This window comes from Zosterops lateralis (genome assembly GCF_965231275.1).
Source record: "Zosterops lateralis genome assembly, chromosome: 5".
Lineage (NCBI taxonomy): Eukaryota > Metazoa > Chordata > Aves > Passeriformes > Zosteropidae > Zosterops > Zosterops lateralis.
The window spans coordinates 13,047,700-13,066,805 of NC_139766.1; the positions used below are offsets into that span (position 1 = coordinate 13,047,700).

General features: G+C 39.2%; 1 protein-coding gene across 1 annotated transcript in view; it reads right to left on the reverse strand.

Annotated features, from left to right (window-relative positions):
* STK32B (serine/threonine kinase 32B) overlaps positions 1–18,081 on the reverse strand; it is a 156,068-nt gene extending 137,987 nt beyond the window's left edge. Inside the window, exon 1 of the mRNA XM_083860796.1 lies at positions 17,989–18,081. Within this exon, the coding sequence (XP_083716922.1) occupies positions 17,989–18,064 (76 nt within the window). The 5' untranslated portion in view covers positions 18,065–18,081. The remainder of the gene's footprint in view (positions 1–17,988) is intronic.
* Between the last annotated feature and the right edge of the window lie 1,025 nt (positions 18,082–19,106).

Here is a 19,106-nt window from a genome sequence, read left to right on the forward strand (position 1 = left end):
TTAGTTGTCTTTTTTTTTGGGATAATGCAAGATCTTCAGAAATCCTGGTGATGACTAATGGTACAGGCAATTACCAAGGTGAAGCTCCTTTGACAAATTCCTAAGATTTAAAACAGCAGCAGCTGAGACAGTTTAAAAGGAAAAAGAGACAAAATACAACAGTGGCAAGCATGAGTGGAGGATTACACTGCAAAAAGTCAATTAAATTTATAATTATTCCTGTCTCAGGATATCATCAATTGAAAGGGAAGTTCAGAGAGGAGTAGAACTAGCACACAGTGAAGGCACAAAGTGGGAAAGACTCAGACTGTGACTAAGAAGAGAGATCTGTGCAGAGCTGACCCTTTGCAGGGCAACCACAAAAAAACACTTTTAATACTATTTCCATGCCCATGGAGGTGGAGGGTCACTGATCTGACCAGTCTGACAATGTGATATCATGGACTGAGAATGAGAATTTGAATGTTTATTATCAGCTCTCAGCCCAGATGGTCTTGATTGTGTGGGTCACTTTAGTGTAATCCTTCAGCAGCATAATTTAAAGCAGATCTTTTCAACATCTCATCTTCTGTTATGATGTCTGGTTAAACATCCATCAATTAAGCTAAAAAAGCTCCAAAACAATTGGACTTCAAATACATAGGCTTTTACTACTAGATTTTACAGAAAAGCAAAAGGAATTTGGAGTGCCAAATCTACCACTCTTTTTCAATAGAGTGAGTGAATAGCAATAGAGTGTTGTGAAAAGCCTGTAGCAGCTGATCAGGGATTTTACATATTGGTGTATAACTCAGTGCTATGAAAAATGTCATCAGTGGTCAGATGTTCCTCTGGATGGACTGAAACATGGTAATAATCCTTACTTTTGCTAAATAACAGATACTGATTTCTGAAAATCACCAGAGCCTGGTTAACACAATACTGAAGTCAGAAAAGATTTGCTAGTAGTTGAAAATAACACGCAGCATGGAAGGTATGTTCACTTCTTGCACACAGGCTTCAGTGTGATTGCTCACATGAAGCTGGCCACATGAAAATGGCCACACCATTTTATGGTTCTATGAAAGAACATGATTTCTCTCTATTTAGGCTGGCACTGAAGCTAAGTGACATGAATAACTGGAATTATTAGGTCATTATTAGGTTTGATGCATTGACTAACAATGAAACTGTTTTAAGTCCATAGCCCTGACCTCACTGTCACATGGAAATGATCAGGATTTACTCAGCCATTGTCAAATCTTCAGTTTAACCAGGGGTTAGTTTATCATAACAGAGCTGGTTTGGCTGCTTCTATGTTCTGTTAGCATACAGCTTTCAGGTAACCTATTTTCCAGCAGAAAGATTTCTTTTCATTGACTCATTTGGCTTAGTAGGAAGTAATTGGAACTTCTCATCCATGTATCCTATTATAACCAGCAATTTACAAAATTTTACCTTTACAAATCCACAAGCCAGTGAATTATTTTTAAGATCAGTGAAAGTGTAAATTAAAGATCCCTCTTTTTTTGCTATGAAAACAGTTCTGTTTTGTGACAGAACAGAGATTTTGGTTCAGAAAAGCTGTTAACTTAGTAGCACCACTGATGGAAACACATCAGAAGACATCAAAGAACAGCTGAGTTGATGTACCGGCCCCTATCACAGGCAGTGAATAGCAGGGAAGCCTCTGTGGGTCTCCATGCTTTTCATAGCCCTTTCAAAAGACACTGACATTGAAACTAAGGAGAAAAGTTTCAGGACCTGCTCCAATGTAAAATTTAAGACCTTTGTTAACTGTTAAAACACAGCACCCTTTTGTTGAGAAAAGAGAGATTCTGACTGGCCACGTTTTTCTCTTATGGATGAGCTGACAAAAACAATCTCTGAAATCATTGCAAAGAGAAACAGGTTGACAGATATAAGCAGCAGAAAAGACACTCCTTGAGAAAATGTATTGCTACAATATAGAAAATCTAAATTTCACTTTACTGTAATAGACTTCTCTGTGAGATCAGGATACACATAATAGACTATGAAGCATCTTTTTCAGCTGGAAAGTGGGAATATTCACCTCCCTCAGAGTTTCTATGAAAACAACCTCATTAATAACTGAACTGGAAGGCTCTCTGAGGGAAGTTGCTATGGGAATAAAATGTCAAATATCAGTGTACCAAACTGTTTTCTCCTGCAATAAAATTTATCAGAGTGATCCCCAGGTGAAAGAAAATTCTTTAAATTAAGTTAACAACAAAATCCTCAGTGAGACATCCATCAATCTTATCCATGCAAAGGTCTCTGTAATTCCAAACATGTCAGAGGAAGCTAATAAACCTCTTTGCTCTCAGCTCCTCGGGGCAGTAGCTCTGAAAGCACTGTTCTTGCAAGTCAGGGTTTCACAAAATGAGTCTTGGTGCTATGTTAATGGGAGGTTGGGGACCCATGTGAAGAAGATTTTACTCAAGCACCTAGAGATGGTATGATCTGTTCTCTTTTTCTTCTAAATTCAGAACCCAAGACACGAGGAGTCTCTCTCCAGAACTGAATCTTGAAGAATTATCTCTCCTATTTTTAACCAGAACTACAAATTAAATACTTGGGGTGAGTAAGGACACTAAAGATCAGAATTATTCCCCTTTCAATTGGGATTGCCTCGCATTTAGTGGTTTTAAACCAAACCATCACCCTGGGCTTCAAATAAATGAAAGCAGTTCTAACTAGCAGCAGAAGCATGCCTGAAGTGTCCCTGGCTGCTGCAGCTGCAGTGGCACATCCCAGGTACAGTCTGGGCCGTGGCTGTGGGATCCAGCTGCAGGCTGGGGGGTTGCAAAGCTGTAGGTGTGGGTGGAATGGGGATTGTAAACAGGAAAAACTGCTTCTCATAATGGAAAAAGGCAGTATTTAATGGAAGTAACAGCACATCTAGTGAGTACATTTAAGGTTCAGATCTCCAGTACAGAAGAATTAAAGAAAATTTCAAGTATTTCATTACTGCCTGGCCATAAAGTAACACCTCAGAGTTCAACAGACACTAGATTCCTCTTAAACTGGCCAGATTTCTATTGACTGTTTAAATAAAGGACACAACATATTTTTAAGAGGGCTGACCTCTCCACTAATTCTATCTGTTAGCCTACCCATAGTTATCCATCCTCTGCTGTTAAATGACTTTCACTATGTACTTCAGCGCTCAGGTTGCATTTTATTCATAGGTCTTGTAAATGTTTTAAACTAAGTTATACTTCTTAGAAAAAAATAAAATCCATTATAGAGATGAAACCTCAAATCCCAGCCTCTGAGGTTGTAAAGGCACCAACCTGAACTCATCTTGTCAGTTCTGATTTTTAGAGTTATCTGGAGCCAGGAAGAGGCTTCTCTTTGAAGCTAGGGTTCATAATATTTCACTGTGTGAATCATCTACCTGCATAAGAATCACTCCACTTCCTCTGCCATTTTGGAGGAAATGTGGTCTCACAGATGTTTTGGTTTGTTTTTTTTACCTACATGCTCCAGACTAAACTATTGTTGATCAAACATGATCAATTTTTTCTGACTTCAGATGAAGTGATATCCTGAGTTATTAGTTATCATTAACACCTCTGTATACAACAATTTTTGTGGTTGTTTCTCTTCTGGGTGGTATAGAAAGGGTAGGGGAAAAAAACTGATTATAACAGCTATATTTAATTCATAAGAAACTTCCATAATTTCCCTGCACTGCATATTTCTTCATCTCAGTGTTTACAGATAAATATTTGATGATGGAATCGGTAGTTTTTCTATGGAGACTGAAGAAAATGGGCTGACTGCTGTACATAAAATGACCACCTAACTGTAGAAGTTTTTTTACTTGGAGCTGATGATTTATTCTCATCATTGTGCTTCTTACCTCTGGGAAATCCTTGTATACTTATTTACAAGTTATTTATAAGTATGCTTATTTACACCCCACAAGCAATTACAGTAAAGCTGATAGGACCATTCATTGCAGGAAACAATAAATATGAATAAAGAGACCAAGCACTTTATCTTATCTATCCACTGCTACGATTAGGAGTTGTCTTTGTTTCAGCTGGAATAGAATTAATTTTCTTCTTTGTATCTATTCTAGTGTTGTTTATTGTTATTATTATCATCTTTATTATTATTATTATCATCATCTTTATTATAATTTACTTTATTTCACTTATAGTCTTATCTCAACCCACATGTTTTACCTTATTCTGATTCTCTTCTATCCAGCTGGGAAGGGGGACAGATCGAGCAAGCAGTACTTGCTTCTGTGGTACTTAGTTGTCATCTAAGAGATTAGAACCACAACTGAAGTGAAATATTAAAGACTACAAGCAAAGCAGACATAGATACAGTGACAAACCCAATCCACGTTGGGTCAGCTGGTACAGAGGTGACTGAGGAGAGGTGGAGGACTTCGGACCAGCCACAATTCCCAGATTATGGCTGGTGTTGGCATTAACAGCAGAAGGTCAGCAAATTTTAAGGTACAACTTAGATTTACCTTGTATCATCCCACAACAGGAAAAAATAAAAACATCCACTTAGTGAGTGGGGTGGGGAGCTGATAGGTATTAATGTAAGGAACATAAGTTCTAATTTTAACCACAGAAGTTATTAGGTGCAAAGCACAAATAGCGAGCTGCAGAGGATAAAATTGTTCAATGTAGCAGAAGGCTTGTTAGTGCCTGAAACATTCAGTGGCACTAAATGTGCTTATACCAGTTCCGTATAATCACAGAAACAGAACCTCAAATAAGTTTAATTATGGATGTTAGATGAAAATAATGAATATTGGTGACTCAGTTCTAGAGTTCCATACAGCATACACTGAGTTTGTTTTGATGAGAGTAAAGTATATAAAAATATCTGTGTATATATAGAGAAAAAGAGGGAGGAGGAAGAGAGATAGTCTCTAAAAAATATATGTGTATTTACATTATATTTTCTTAACTAGAATAAAATAGTAAATTGGTATATCAGAGCTTCTTCTGGCTGTCTATGAAACTAATATTAAACAACCTTGGCTTCTTCACAGTACAGAATAGAAAGCTTTCAACATAGAAAAAAGAATATTGTGGCTTTTTAAAAAATTATTTTCAGGCTGTGAAAAGGACTGGAAATCAACCTCATATCACTAAAGACTAGAAGAAACATGTTGTACACAACAATAACCAGCAATGTTTCTTGGGTGTTCTGCTGGAGTGTATTCTTTTCCAAATTAGAGTGTAGTGCTTCAGGAAGATCTTTACAGTATCCACGACATCCTGTCATTCAAAAATTCAGGATGTCATTGATCCATGTATGTCTGTGGATCACAAGATGTATATGAAATATCTAGTAGAGGAAGGTCAGAGGGCTGAGAGCAGCCTGTAGTTACTCTAAGTATTTGTATGCCCAGGGAAGCATTTAAAATTCTCTGCATCTCACAAGTGAGAAATCTGAATGCCACAATCGTTTCTCTGTAATGGACAGCTACAACAGTGAAAAGGCTGCCTTCTGTTAAGGCACTTTAAAATCCACTACTGTGCTTCACCCAACACCTCCGAGACAGACTGATGGTTCCTGGCTTAGCGGCACAAGCGACCCCAAGTCAAGGCAGCACTCAGCCTAAGTGCTTGGAGCCACTGAAAACATGGTATCTCTTCACTGCCACATATTACTTAATCTTTTCCAAACAGCCTACATAACCTCTCCTCTCAGAAAAGCTCTCAGAAAAGCCTCGTGAAAGCCATTCAGAGTGCAGATGCTATCCTAGCAACAGCTGGAATTTGCCTAGCCATTAGACAAGCTCCACTTGGATGTCCTGCCTCCCACAGCCACAGCCAACACCTGTGAACCTGATGCCCAGTCCTTTTCCCAAACTGTAATTTAAAAAAAACAATGGGAAAAAAGGACAAGACAGACTGGGTGATTGTAATTTTTTTTTTTTTTTTTTTTTTTTTTTTTTTTTTTCTATTTTGAAGCTGCCCAGGCAGCTCTCTTCTCCTGTTTATCAACAGAGAGCTCAGTAAATCCAAAAGAAAAACAATTGCCCTACTGAACATTTGGATTAACAGCAGTGGTAACTACTCTATGACTCCTTGTCAGCAAAATTGCACAGCACTTAGTGCGGACAATTTTGTTCAATAAAGATCAATAAATCCTTCCAGAAAGTCTTTCAATACTGAGATTTTTTATGGAGAATTTCACTCTAAAAATTTATTTCTCTTTCTAAAGTACTTTTCATCTGTTACCGTTATTTGCACCAAAAAAAAAAAAATCTGGTGTAATATCTTCAAAACTTGAGCAAGAGATCTCAAAGACATGTCACTGAGCAGGAAAAGACATGGCAATAAGGGCATAACTGGCATTACTGAAAAATCACATGCCAAGGCTGGGCATTGAAGAATCTGATGAATCTGCATAAAACTTCTGGGTAATCTGTTCCTCTTGTTATGTCCAAACCAATCTCAATAAAAGCTAACTTGGTTTTACAGCAATTCCCCACACATAAGATTGTATTTCTGTAGTTTTCACATGCTGAAAGAGTCAAATATTATCTGGGCTTAAGAAAATGACTTTTCCTACTTCTCAAAATGATCTTTTGATGATTTCTTGTCATTTGACTTCAAGCTTTGTGTAGTAGTTTACAGTGCTTAAGATGTGGTATTGCCCCAAAAGCATTTCAGGCTTTACAGCTTAGACAAAGATTTATCTAAACCTTACCCCAAAAGGCAAAAAATCAATCTTCATAACAAAATGTGAAAGCAATTCAGGGGGAAGTGGAAGATAGTTTCAGAAAGGTGTGAAGGACACTCAGGAGGCTGACAGTGATTTTGTGATTATATTGCACCTTTGTTTTAACAAGGTAGCTAAGAACAGTTCTCATTGCTCAGCAAGGGACGTGGAACAATCTCAAAAGGAAATAATAATTACTGGAAGGATTAGCTCAGTTTGCATTTTTATATCTTAAATAAGAATCAGAAGGTGTTCCCTTATCACTGCAAAAATAGGAAAAAGAAGGAAAGTATTTTTTGTCCACTGCAGCAGATTGCCTTGTAGTATATTTATCTTACTAAGTACAACAGTCCTTCTTAAACAGAACCCCATTAACAATGGAATGATGAAGTCAGTGCTCTATTTTAATCAGTATCATACCAAGCAAAAAAACGACAGGGCAGAAAAGTGCATCAGGTATAGAACTTATTTAAACATTTCTAAATTTCAAAGAATAAGAATTGATACTTATTTCTTAAAATAAAATAAAATAAAATAAAATAAAAATAAAAAAAACCAAGAAAATGAGAAAGAAAGTGGGAATAAACAAAAAAAATCAATAAAATATTATCAGATAGAAATTAAAAGCACCGATTTAATTCATATTTTGAGTCAGATAAACAAACTGTTGGCTAGATTTCATGAATATATCTAAACAAGTTTTTTTTCAAATTAGACCAAAATAGAGGAAGCTTAATGAAGTATAAACCAGAAAAATTCATATTATGTTGTGATATTATAAAGAAAATATTTATGGGAATATAAAATTTGAGGAATAAATGTCGGATTCATCAACCATGTTCAGTTATCATTACTCAAAAACCTGTATAAATACTATGCCACCAACCCTAATAATGCTTTCTAAGAACATCCTTCAATTTAAAAGGAAAATACCTTTGTCTTAATTATAAGATGAATAAAATTTAGGTATCTACACTGTACTTAAGACCCATATCAGAAAATACAATACAACATTTCTAAGAACAAATTACAGTGTTTGATACTTTTGTGTCAAGATCTGTGACAGCAATCATAGAAAAGGGGTGTAGGTGAAAAAATTATTATAAAGAATATTCCATTAGTTGTAGCAGAAATAAATCATAAGCAAAACTGGAAGAAGAACCTTGATGGACTGACTACCAGTAAAATAAACTGAAACCAAAGAATCATACTTTTTTTATGTTGCAAAAAGGCCTTTGAGATCCTTGAACCCAATCAGAAACTTAACACTGCTGTGTTCACCACTAAACCATCTCCATAAGGGCCCAATCTCCAGGAAGCTTTCCTTGCCAGGTTGGAAAATACAGAAAGCAATAATCTTTAGAAGAAAGGTAGTGAAATAAGAAGACTTTTACAAACACCTTTTTGCAGAATTCCAGTTTCCAGTGATTAAAACCAGAACTGCCAGTGACCTTATAAATCCTAGCCTTTCAATTCAGACTGTTTCATTTGCTTATTAAAATATAATGTTGATGAGAGTCAAAGTAGAAATTAAGAAGTTAAGGTGAGGTCAAACGGAGCATGTGAGAGACAGCTGCAGGTAAATAAGTCTTCTAATTATTAGAGTGGAAAATAACTTATTTGGAACAAAAGGAAGGAAATCTTCACTTATGTGATACAAGAGTACAACCCTACTCATACCCTTGTTGATGGATATTTGAGGTGAATGCTGACTGCCTAAGGGAATAGACCAATGTATAACATTAAGGTTTTCTTGAGGACAAGCTGAATACACGTCACATGCAGGGCTTTCATTCTCTTTGTCAGATTTTAGTAAATGAGAAATCTGAAAGGGAAAGCCTGGTAGTACTTACCAGTGAACAGATGCCTTCTTTCTTTCTTTCTTTCCTCTTTCCTCCAGAAATGTGTGTTTTATAAAGGTACACTACTATAGGGTAGTATATAAATAGTATATATTGGCCTAACTATAAAACTGTACTGTATACATGTCATGTAAAATTTAGACAGTATAATGTTAATTTCTAAGACTTTAAAATTAAATAAAAGAATGTTCCATCAAATACTGTATTAAGAGAATCAGTTCTAGGTCTGATGAACATATTTATTCTCAATATTCTCTTGTACTGAGAAGGTGGAGGCGTATTGGGCCCCACCAGTGCTCATCTGCAGATACAGTGTGATTTGAACATACAATTCTGATAAAGAAAATCAACTGGGATCAAGTGCAGCCAAATAAAAAACAGCATTATTCTTCAAAACATTTAAGGTATTAGAGACTGAATCCTAGAAAGTAAACCAACTTTATTCTTCTTTAACCATAGGGGAAAAAGACAAAGACATTTGCCTGTTCTTTTTTCAAAGATCATGTATTTTCTATTCATGCCTGATTTTGATTGAGTCCAAGGAAATTCAGAGTATGATTTAGTTAAGAAAACAACTTTTATTGATCTCTTCAGTTTTTCATGTTTGTATAATAATAATCTTTTACTTTCTCCTGTTGGGAAGCTTACATAGACACACATACACAGTGTTCAAAAGTACAACAGCAAATTAGGCAACAGTTCGATGCAGGTCTACATTAGGCAGTAAGTAATGTCATTCAAGGTAATCAATTAAACTAATCCATGAAACTAAGGAGGACTGTGCTCAAGAGAGATCACACCCTCTGATGTGCACTCTGATGACCCACTACTTACTACTGCTGCTCTTCCCCCTCCTAAAAGTCTAGGCTTTTCCTGCTGAGTTTGGTGAGTGTCCCATACCTTTTGCTCCTTCTCCTGACATGTTTTACCCTGATAGGATGCTGTGGAACTCACCTACCAGGCTGAACTAGACGTTTTCCTTTTTAATTGAATATTGTCTAAGAATCTCTACTTTGTATTGATTCATCTCAGTAGCAACCTTTTCCCTTCCACACCTTTCCCATCATCTCAGCATTAGCTCACTCTGGCTAAGTCAAAATGTTGTGAAACCTCCAAAATAACTTGACATTCTTTCCTCTACTTCACCCATCAGTGCTTAGTCACAGGTGTCACTACCCACCTGAAGGTTTTGCTTCAAGAAGGTGTCACCTTTTGCCTTCTCAAGCCTGATTTTTAATGAGAAACCTGGAAGAGAGTGAGTCTTGTGCTTGGCCAACAAAACCCTACCCTATTTGGTTTTATGCCACATTCAGAAAATACTTTACAAAGACAGTTCTGGTGAGACAGTTCTCTGAGGATCTATGAACAAGATCATAATTCCTTGCCATGTTTTCTTTTTCCCAAAAAATTTCTTGGCCATTTTCTAATTCAGTCAGGTACAACATTTGATTCCAGGCTGAACTTCATTCATTGGACAGTATGGTACCCAAGGTTCACAAAAAACTGCATTCCCCCCTAGTAGCTACTGCTGGCTTTGTAACCCACATTCACACATCCACATCAAGGAATCCCTTCCCTTTCAGGCCAAGTGCTATCCATGACTCAGTGTCTGTCACACTGCAGCCAGGTGGGATGAGGTAGATCTGTTCCCCCTTGTTCTATGGGAAGCTGTCAGATCTTTTGAACTCTACTGGAAGTGAAGCCAACATTGAGCAGTAGAGTCAGTTTAATATTTTGTACATTTGAAAACCATTTGTCCTGCGATAAAACCAAACATTTACTTCTCAGATTTCCACCCCTTCCATCATTCAGCTTTTCCAGTCCTTCAGAACCCAGCTCTCTGAAAGACTGCTCTTTGGCACAGAAAACAACAGCAGCACAGCTGAAGGAGGAAAGCCTTTTCACTGCAAGGAACAGCTGTGGGCAGGGATGGGAGACAATGTCTGAATTTGTGAAGGAGGGATTGTGAAAGCAATGGTGTTGAGATTGAGACAATAATCTTCTTTTCTGAGTTTATTTCACAATCAGAATTTTCCGTGATCTTGAATAGGAGTCTCTAAGCTTACCTTACTTGATGCTTGGTTAACTTTGATTTATTTACACTTGCTTATTCACAAAAAAAGCCTATCTTGATATCCAGGCACACTACATAACACATATTGCAATATGGGTAAAATGTTACCTCTCCTGAGCACTTCCTCAATAACAAGCCAACAAAAAATTCCCTCATGCTCAGAGTTAGGTGTTATGCCAACCACTTCTGCAAATTTTAGAAGTCTACAAAAGCAACAGGAATAATTTCCATTATGCCTTTGTTTAAGATGGAGGTCCTGACAAGGATGTTTCCATCAAAACAAAAAACTTCTAAAGCTTGGAATTGTTGGAAATATTATTAAGAAGGATCTTGAAAATTTATCTGGACCATCTCTAAGATATTGCTGGCAGATTTTGTTGAATTTGGATGATGTGAAGTTAAGTACAATTGACAAATACTTTAACTATCCCTGGAAAAATCTTTGTTCTAATCTTGACAGTAAATCTGATATTGCACAACATTTTTAAGATATTCAAATGGTGGAACAGAGATGCAGCTGATTTGAGCAAGCAGCTAAGATGAAAGTGCCAGATGCATGTTCTTTAGAGTTCCGTGTAAAAAAGGGGAAACTAATACAGTATTAAATTTCACCTATAAATATCATTTAGTGTCTGAAGAAGTACACATCATTTGTATGCATTGTACCAAAGCCTGAGTCAGGAAGATGAGGGCTGATGGTGATTGTGATGTCATGATATTCCTTCTGAACCTCCTTGGACACAGATCATATAAATTGCCAACAACAGCTTTGTATTTGGTGCCTCTGTGGCTACCTGAAATTATCATATTGTTTTTCTGTGCTCTCCTTCCTGTCTATGTTCTCCCACTGTCTCAAATCATGCTGTAAGTGTAAGCTCAACACTGATCTCTTTTGTTCTGTGATTGTACAGACACTGGTATCAGGGTTTCTGAAGTGTTTTGCACTACACATAATGATGACTTCCTGTCTAAAGTCCAATAAAAAAGAAAATTGTATAAAATTCAACATGGTCGTAAAACAAAATATAAAAAATCCAGTGGTCTGGATCTAATTTATCTAAAACATTGATATTCAGCATAAAATGATCTCTTTGGCAGCTGTGATTTTCAGCAGAACTGCCTTTGAGTAGTTTTTAAATCACATTTTGGTATTCTTATCCAATTCAGTACTAAATGGAACTGGAATATTCATCTTTGCAAGGAAAAAAATTAAAATGCAATGCAACATTATAGAACTTCCATGAACAAACTAAAAATCCAGCAGAAATATTGATCCTACATGATTTTTTCTACTCTAACAGAAGGTATTTAGGTTCCATCCCTTTATTTAGGGCTGTATTTTATGAAACAAGTCGTTTGAAGAGAGTGTGTTATTATCCTCATGATCTGAGCTGTGTGCAGCAGCTCTGTGACTGCATCAGACATTGTCCGTTACAGCTGTGTGGCAGCAGGATGATGAGCACCATCATATCACTGACAATAACTGGACACTGCACACTCTGTTCTCAAGCTGACTCATTTTGACATTTAACCATTGCTTTAAATTGGTTCCGAGTAAAACTCTTGTTTGTAATTTTTCCCTATGTCACCTTACAGTTCTTCAGCTTTCACTGCACTTATACATAAACTCAGCCAATCTGCTCAGAATTCAGCTACCTGAATCCATACTAATTGCAGGCATTTTTCTTAGGCTCTTTATCTGGGTTTTAGGCTTTTAGTACAAGTCTTTTCAGCAGCTGGCCATTTAATAATGATGTTTTCTGACACTCGCCAACAATTTAAAATCCTTCATTTAAGCTGAGGGCTTTTCTAAAGGGTAGAGGTAGAAATCAATTTTAAATTACAACTTCACATTGGAAGTTTAGCTCCAGAGGACAAAAGCTATATTCTCTAGTACATAAGATTTCCATTGAGCTCTGTAGTTCTGACTGCAGCAGAACAAAGCCTTATGGCTCAGGCAAGGAAGTGGGACTTCAGCACCTCCTTGAAGCAGATACATGAGCACTACAGAGAATCAGGTTCTAGCCATGGAGAACAAGCCAAGGTGTGTTGCTATGCCTCATTTCCCACTTACGAGACTACACTAGTGAGGTACAGCTTGTCACAGTGACCTCCACAGCGGGGTGTTCCAGCTCTGCAGCTTCAGGACACTCAGTGCAAGGTTCTCTGGAAATACATATTTATTTTAAGTGTAAAGTCATGTATGACAAAAACAAGACCAAGCTCTTTAAAAGTTCAGTATACTCCTTTCTAGAAGTAACTGTAGCAAAACTGACTTTTTAAGCCCCAAATAATCAAATACAATTCCATATCATTTGGCAGAACCAGCTTCTAACTTATAACACTTTGTTTCTTATCCTTTCCTCTCTATCTTCCAGCACAATGTAGGCAAAAATGTTATTCCTGTTTGATAGTAGTAATATCTCTCCTGAGTCAGCTCTTTTCTAAATTACTCTTTTGGACTATTTCATTTTCACATTTTGAATACGCTTGAAATTTTAACTGAACACAGTCAAGCAAATCCAGCATGAAAGATACTCTTTACAGTCATGAGGTTATTGCTGATATATTCATTACCTGTGATATTTACTGAAAATTTTCAAGAAGAATTTAACAGTAGTGAATATTAGCCTTATGCTTCTGTTGCCATTCTTGTGAACATATTGCTGTTTCTGAAGAGTTGAACATGAGGAAAAAATTTACTTATTTGCTCTCCTGATGGTAGCACTGGATATACATATTCAGGAGAGGGTAGTTGTTATGAGAATAGGAAATATTCAAGGCGAAGAGAGCCAGGTTCCTTTGCTTCAGTAGTATTAACCAAAATAAAACTGTTTTCCTTTTACCTGAATTGACTACACAATTTGTGTAGTAGCTTGCTTAAAATGCTTTTTAAATGTCTGAAAAAATGTTATAGTTCCACACCATATACGGGTCTAGCTTTGGTAAGAGGCAGTGGTAGTGATGCTGCACAACACCAGACCTGGTTCTCTGTCCAATCTATACAGCCATAAAAATCAAGAAATGAAACATATTTTTCCATGTCTTTAGCCACAGTACCAGGTCTAGGCAAACAAAGGGCTCTGTTCCCTGGATTATTCCTACCTGTTATTGTGCCTCAACCCTAGACTAAGAAGAAAAAATGAGATAAATACAGCATGGTTTTACCATAAGTCTTTTGCACGAGTAACCAGATATTTCTCCTTGATAACAAACTTATTTTGTAGATGATAGAGTTGGCTTAAATTTAATTTTTCTCAGTTTTGGTGGAATGAGATGTAAGAAAGTATAAGCAAAGCTGAATAGGGTGAGTATAAACCGACAAAAGGCAAGGTGGGCCTATTATTTCTGGCTGAACAGACGAACGGGGTCACAAAGATCATAAACCCCAGGACAGCATCTGTGCTGGTTTTGGCTGGAGTAGAGTTAAATTTGTTCAGAGCAGCTCATGTGGGGCTGTGTTTGGGATTTGTGCTGGAAACAGTGCTGGTAACTCAGGGCTATTTTAGCTATTGCTGAGCAGCACATCCACAGAGCCAAGGCCTTTTCTGTCCATCATCCCACCCAGCCAGTGGGGAGGCTGGGGCTGCACAAGGAGCTGGGAGGGGACACAGCCAGGACAGCTGACCCCAACTGACCCAGGGACATTCCACACCATATCCTACACCATATGGCTTCGTGCTCAGTATTTAAAGCTGGGTGAAGAAGAATGAAGGGGGAAACATTCAGTGTGATGACATTTGTCTTCCCAAGTCACCATCACATGTGATGGGCCCTGCTCTCCTGGCTATGGCTGGACACTGCCTGCCCCTGGGAAGCAGTGAATAAATTCCTTGTTTTGCCCTGTTTTTGTGCACATTTGCTGTCCCTGGGTCTTTATCTCAACCCAGGAGCTTTGTCACTTTTATTCTTCTGATTCTCTCCCTCATCCCACCTGGAAGGAGTGAACAAGTGGCTGTGTGGGGCTGAGTGAGTTGCTGCTTGGGGTTAAACTATGGCAGTAACACAGGTAAAAGTATTATTTAGAAATGGGAAATATGAGGCTGGCAGGGGTTAACAGCAAAGAAGATTGTCTGGATATGATCCAGCTGAATACTTACACAAAGTGTTCAGTGGTCTTGATAACTGACATGGAGTGATCAGAGTGGTCGTAATTTAAAACATTGCATAAAGAAGAATCAGAGTGTTGCAAGGAAAGAAGTGAGTAATCATCTTTGAGACTATGAATAATAGAAATGGACCAAAATTCAGTCCTGCTAAAGGCCATAGGATCATCAAAAATTTCTAATGTGGATTGGAGTTCATCAGTGGAAATTTCTGAGCAGGGCATGGACCACAGGGTGACAGAACTATTCACATGGTATGTCCATGAAAAGGGCAAATGTAATTATAGGCTGTACTAGAACTTATTTCCAGTAGAGAATGGGATGTATTCTTTTCCAACACAAGGTCCTGGTGAAAACTCACTTACAATTCTGTGTATAATTTGGGTTACCTGTGTGAAACCAAGACAGGTTCAAATGCAGACAGATGCCAGGCACAGGAAATGAGAAAGCAGTAGAAATAATAGGAAAATAGAAAAGATTTCCCTACAAATCAAAGAGTGAGAAGGGACATTTTTGCTGTCTATCAAAGCCCCAGAATAATCCTGGAGGGAGGGGGGGGGGGAGAATTTTAAACTAACAAATACTTGAATTAAACACAAATCTTATAAGTAGGTTAAGAAACCTAGTCAGGAAAACAGATGTTTCTAACCATTCAAAGAGTGAAGTTCTGGAAGTTCCTTCTAATAAAAATGGAACACAGAGAACTAATGTAGCTGGTAAAAATGGTATGAATTACTGGCTTTAAAAATATTAGGGTATGATAATGATGTGTTGTACTGGCTGTAATAACTGGGGACTAACAACATGTAGTTCAGGCTTCTGGTTCTCTAGAATATTTTTTCTATTATCCTGAGCATGGAGGGGAGTCTACGTACAGCTTAAAGGTTTTAGATCTACTCAATGGACCAGCACCTCTTCTCATCAGAAAGCAGGAGTTGTAACCCCAGAACTGACACCCTGTAGGCTTGTCAGGCAGCGCCTGGGTTCTCTTCACACTCTATGTCCATATATTTATTTATTAACTAATATAGTAAGTAACTTTTTTCTACTATTTCCAGAGTGATGATAAATTTTTTTAAACCTTTACTTCCAAAAATCATGTTTTATTCTACATCCATCATAAACATGCATGCATATAAAATGGCAACACTTTTTTCTGCTCATATTTATAATTTTAAGAGGCAGCTGTGACATTATACATATATATATATATATACACTAAATACTAATATTCCTATATCTTCACACACAACTTACCTATTCCAGTTCTCTTATTGTCATTCTTGAGCAATTATACCATCTCAAGAAACAAATCCACTTCTTGTTACACTTTTTCATTAGCTGTTACTTTGGGGTTTTTTTGTAAATTACATATTGAGTCCAATATTGTGGGAAATGGTGACTTCTAGAGCTACTAGTGGGAATATGAAAAAAACAACTTCATTTTGTATTAAATTCTGTAAGATACACTTTCAAATAGGAGATATTTCCCCATATTATCTAGGCACTTGGGAAAATGCCATCTTGAATAATATTTTGTAAGTACTATTGGAAATTGGTTATTGTTTCAAAAGTGATAGACTCTTCTGAACTAGATGGTTGTGCCAAGCAAAGTATCTTAAGAGGAATAAAAGATTATGTTAGGAACATTCATAATGGGGAAAACCACCTCAGAGCAAAACAAAGCCATGCAAAGAATAAATAATGGACTAATTGAAATCCATAAATATTTCATGTGGGTTTTCTTATTAGCTGTTAATAATGGCCGCATTGCAGAAATGTTTTCTGGATAGGAAGAGAACTAAGTGCCATGAAGATGTTTCTGCAATAATTTACTATTGAACTATGTTCATTTTGTTCAAAAACTGACCACAATTTTGTACCATGGGAAAAAAAAATAAAGGTGGTAATAATTCATGGAAACTGCTAACAAGAGAGCCCAGTTAGGAGTCTTCAAAGGCAGGAGCATGAGTATCTTTTTACTTTAGGGTGTCTAGACAAGATGAACAGCATGCTTTCACTCCGGAGTATTTCTCAGTGAGTTACCTCAAGGTTTACAACACCAACTGTTCATGATTGAGACTTCACATGGGGGAGGAGAGGGGGGCTCTTTCTCATCTGTATTGTTTACACAGCATGACCTATTGTAAAGGTCTGAAATTTTTTATCAGTACAGGAAAATGGCTCCACAATACACAAATGGTAAACAATCTGTCCCATTCCCCACACAAAAAATGGAATGTTGTAAACCAAACCTCATCATGCTTTGCCAAGGAATAGGAAATGGTCATTTCACCGTAAATGCAAGTAAAGATGTAGCCACCCTTTCAAGCACTTCACATGCCTTTAGACGTTCCCCCCACCAGCAAAACAATACAAACATCTCCATATGCCCTGAACACACAGGACAGAACATATGTGGTTTTGACTTGTAGTGAAACCCAGGCAGCCGGAACAATGTGAGTCTATTAAGGCACAATCACTTCCTAAAAAAAATACATTGGGAACTTCTAGTGAAGTTCCTCAAAATTAAGCACCCATTGTCCAGATAGGCAGCAGCATCTATTCCATAAGTAACATTAAATATTTCTATGTTAATGCACAAATATCTGCTTTCTAAGAGTACTGTGTTCTCTCTGCTTCAAGACCCAAAATTATTTGAATTGAAATGCATTCACATAATTCCAATTAAATACATTCTACACTGGAAAATTACATTGAAATGCATAAAGAAGAAAGAAACACCACATTTTAGGCAAACTTTTCCATTGCCTTCCACAAACTTTACAAGATACACTTTCGTATGACATATTATTGAGGTAGGCAGCAGAAACTCGGAGTAATAGAACATGCTAAAAAAAAAGTTTCAGAAAGTAAAGGTGATGGAAGAAATATAGACCAAGAGAGACATCACTATTTAAAGCAGGTGGGCAAAGAAACGAGTACAAACAAAACTGAAAACGTGGGATTCCATCTCAACAACTGCGCCCATTCATAAAGGCAGGTTTGAAGTTACCTGCCATGTGCCTAAACCCCGGCTGACGATGTGCTAGACTTGAGCCCGTGCCTAAGGGCAGCCACCCGCTCTCCCGGTGAGGCTGATGGACAAAGGCGGGCTCTGCCGCCGCCTCCCCGGGCAGCGCACCCGCATCTGGATGGACCCAGCCCGGGGGGGAATCCAGCCCGCGCCGCCCGCCCGGGGCTCGCCCCGGTACCGCGGACAGCTCCCACTCACCGTCCTCGTTCTCGTCGAAGACGGGCGCCCTGTGGGAGTGGCCGCCCCCCATGTTAGTCCGCGGCCGGCTCCGCATCCCCCGCCGCCAGCATCCCGCGGGGCGCGCCCGGCTCCGGCACCGGGGCAGCTCCCGCCGGCCCGGGCCCCGGGGAGCTCCGCGGGGCTAGCAGTCACCCTGCGACATGGGAGCGATCCGCCTGCCCCCGGCACAGCCCGCTGCTGCCTGCCGCGCACCGACTTGGCCCTTCTCTCATCGCGGAGGGGCAGGGGAGGAGGGAGGGAGGGAGTTAGAGGAGGAGGGAGGGAGGGAGGAAGGGAGGGAGGGAGGAGGCGGAGGTCCTGCTGCTGGTGGCTTTTGGTGAGCGGTAAAAGCTGGATCTACCTGAATCCTCGCGGATCTTCACTCCTCCGCTTTCCCTCCTCCCAGACCTCCACTGGGGAGCGCGGTGTCCCCGCTCCTGCCCTGCCCTGCCCTGTCCTGCCCTGCCCTGCCCTGCCCTGCCTTGCCCTGTCCTGCCCTGCCCTGCCCTGCCCTGCCCTGCCCTGCCCTGCCCTGCCCTGCCTTGCCCTGCCCTGCCCTGCCCTGCCCACCCCGGCGGCGATGTCTGATGGGGAGAGGGTGCAGAGCTGCTCCGGCCGGGCCGGCAGCACCGGGTACCCATCACTCCCGAGGCGCGGGAGAGGCGGGAGGGCGAACGCTGCCCTGGGTTCAGATGGGCTTTTGTTTTGCCTTTTGGGCGGGGTGCGTTCATCACCGGCAGCCCGGAGGGACGGGCTGAAGTTCGCCGAGTTTCCAAAGTGGTAAAAAGCAGCGGAGGGAGCGGGTCCCTCCCGTTCCCCGGGCGGGGCGGCCCCGGGAGCGCGGCGGGGACAGCCCGGCCCCGCAGCGCCACCTGCCGCCCGCACCGCGCAGCCCCGGCACGGGGCGGCTGCGCTGTCCCAGTGTACGGCTCCTGCGGGGATGGGCGGTGTGCCTGGAGAGGCAAAGGGAAATATAGTATTATATATAAATATATTTTTAAATATATAAATATATATAAATATATAAATATATAAATATAAATATAAATATAAATGAAAATATAAATGTAAATGTAAATATAAATAATGTATTCTTT